Here is a 2,136-nt window from a genome sequence, read left to right on the forward strand (position 1 = left end):
AACTTCAGTTTTATCTGAGTTTAACATTAGAAAATTACAGGTCATCCAGGTTTTACTATCCTGAAGGCACATTTGAAGTTTAGCTAACTGATTAGTTTCATCCCACTTGATTGATAGATATAATTGAGTATCATCTGCATAACAATGAAACTTTATGGAGTGTTTCTTGATAATATTACCTAAAGGAAGCATATATAAAGTAAACAGGATTTGACTGAGCACAGAACCTTGTGGGACTCCATGACTAACTTTGGCGTGCACAGAGGATTCATCGTTAACATGTAAAAACTGAGATTGATCTAATAAATAAGACTTAAACCAGCTTAGAGCAGTTCCTTTTAATGCCAATTAAATGTTCCAATCTCTGTAATAAGATGTGATGGTCAATGGTATCAAATGCAGCACTAAGATCTAGTAGCACAAGTACAGAGATAAGTCCTTTGTCTGATGCAATTAGGAGGTCATTAGTAATTTTCACAAGTGCTGTGATGCTATGATTAACTCTAAATCCTGACTGAAAATCCTCAAATAAACTGTTGCTATGCAGAAAGTCGCACAGCTGTTTGGCGGCTGCTTCATCAAGAATCTTAGAGAGAAATGGAAGGTTGGATATAGGTCTATAGTTGGCTAAAACATCTGGATCAAGGTTGGGCTTTTTCAGAAGAGATTTAATTACAGCAACTTTAAAGTATTGTGGTACATAGCCTGATAGGGGTATCTGTAAAATACAAAGCATTTGCCTAAATATACTACTGGTTCTGTGGTGTTAGCAGAAGTCTAATGCCTGCAGTGTGCCATAGGACCACCAATTATCCCTTTGGTGCGTTTGAGCCTTAACTCAGACTGATGAAGCCCCATTCTGTATTAGCATTAGCTAAAGTTTTGAATGTATTATTGCACAGAAAAGGAATGTGGATTTTGTCCCCATCACTTACTGTGCTTTGAAATTCTTTGGGTGGAAGAAGACTCTTCAGGGCAAGTGTGGAAAGGAGGAGTACAGCAAGCAAAACAATTTCAATTGTGTATATATAGGCACCTGCCTATTGTCTTGAGACTGACTTGAAAAATGTTAACCCATCGTTTAATACAGGAGTGAGAGTTAGGGGTGGTTATTGTCAGGAGGACTGGAGAGAATTTCATGCTCTTGTGAATCATGTGGTTCTTTTTATTCACAATCATTCTTATTGTCACAAGACTGCAATTAATTTACAGAGTATTTACAGCTGTATTTTATTGCCATTCAAGATGTTTGTTTTTCTCCTTCAGGCTTTGTGAGCTATGACAACCCTGTGTCATCACAGGCAGCCATCCAGTCAATGAATGGTTTCCAGATCGGGATGAAGAGGCTGAAGGTGCAGCTGAAGCGCTCAAAGAATGACAGCAAGCCTTACTGAAGGTGCTGAAGCACTGCAGACTTAGTTAGGCAGGGTAGTGTTATGGTAAGTGGAGTATGAATAACCAAGACTGGTCCACTCAGAAACTAGTCTATGCATTACAGGGTGATGTCTGCTGCACTGCCTCTTCTGCTCATTTTAACACATGAGCTTAAAGCTACATGCCAGATTTTCCATGCTAGACTGGGTTCTTCCTGTGTTATGTTGTGGTTTATGCACTTTGTTTTCCTTTTGAACAAATAAGAAAACAGGTGTATTTTCATTTAAGTTGAAATGTTTGCTGTGGTACATAATACACATAAGAGTTAATTGTTAAGATGTGTTGCACATTGACAGTCAGGTCACATAGGTGCCAAATCCTCCTTGTTCTCCTTTCCCCTCCACCACCCTCACCCATCAGACAACAGCTGGAAAAGGCAGAGTCACATATGATTAGGCAGCAGGAATCATTACCAGGTTTTATTTTACATTTTCACAAACCAAATGGGTAGTTGTCCGTGCGTTCATATTAGATATCTGAATTAACTCTTGAAATGGAGCCATGCATGTGATATACACCTAAATTAGTTGTAGGTACAGAACCTTCTATTGTTCACCAGGAGGAGCTCCACTTAAAACATGCACATTGCATCTAGAATATTTGTCGTATTTCTGCAATTTTAAAGTTTGTGTGTTTGTGCATGCGTGTTGTGAGGGCAGAGTTTAGATCAGTGACTGTGTAAACATGTTCCTGTTCTCTGGT

At 38.9% G+C, this 2,136-nt stretch overlaps 1 protein-coding gene across 14 annotated transcripts in view; it reads left to right on the forward strand.

Moving 5' to 3' along the window:
* The window catches only part of celf1 (cugbp, Elav-like family member 1), an 80,239-nt gene extending 78,440 nt beyond the window's left edge, over nucleotides 1–1,799 (forward strand). For all 14 annotated transcript variants that reach the window (XM_032536792.1, XM_032536795.1, XM_032536794.1 and 11 more), the window contains one exon: nucleotides 1,267–1,799. In XM_032536792.1, the coding sequence (XP_032392683.1) occupies nucleotides 1,267–1,394 (128 nt within the window). In that variant the 3' untranslated portion in view covers nucleotides 1,395–1,799. The remainder of the gene's footprint in view (nucleotides 1–1,266) is intronic.
* Nucleotides 1,800–2,136: the final 337 nt, after the last annotated feature.

This window comes from Etheostoma spectabile, chromosome 15 (assembly GCF_008692095.1).
Source record: "Etheostoma spectabile isolate EspeVRDwgs_2016 chromosome 15, UIUC_Espe_1.0, whole genome shotgun sequence".
Classification (NCBI taxonomy): Eukaryota; Metazoa; Chordata; class Actinopteri; order Perciformes; family Percidae; genus Etheostoma; species Etheostoma spectabile.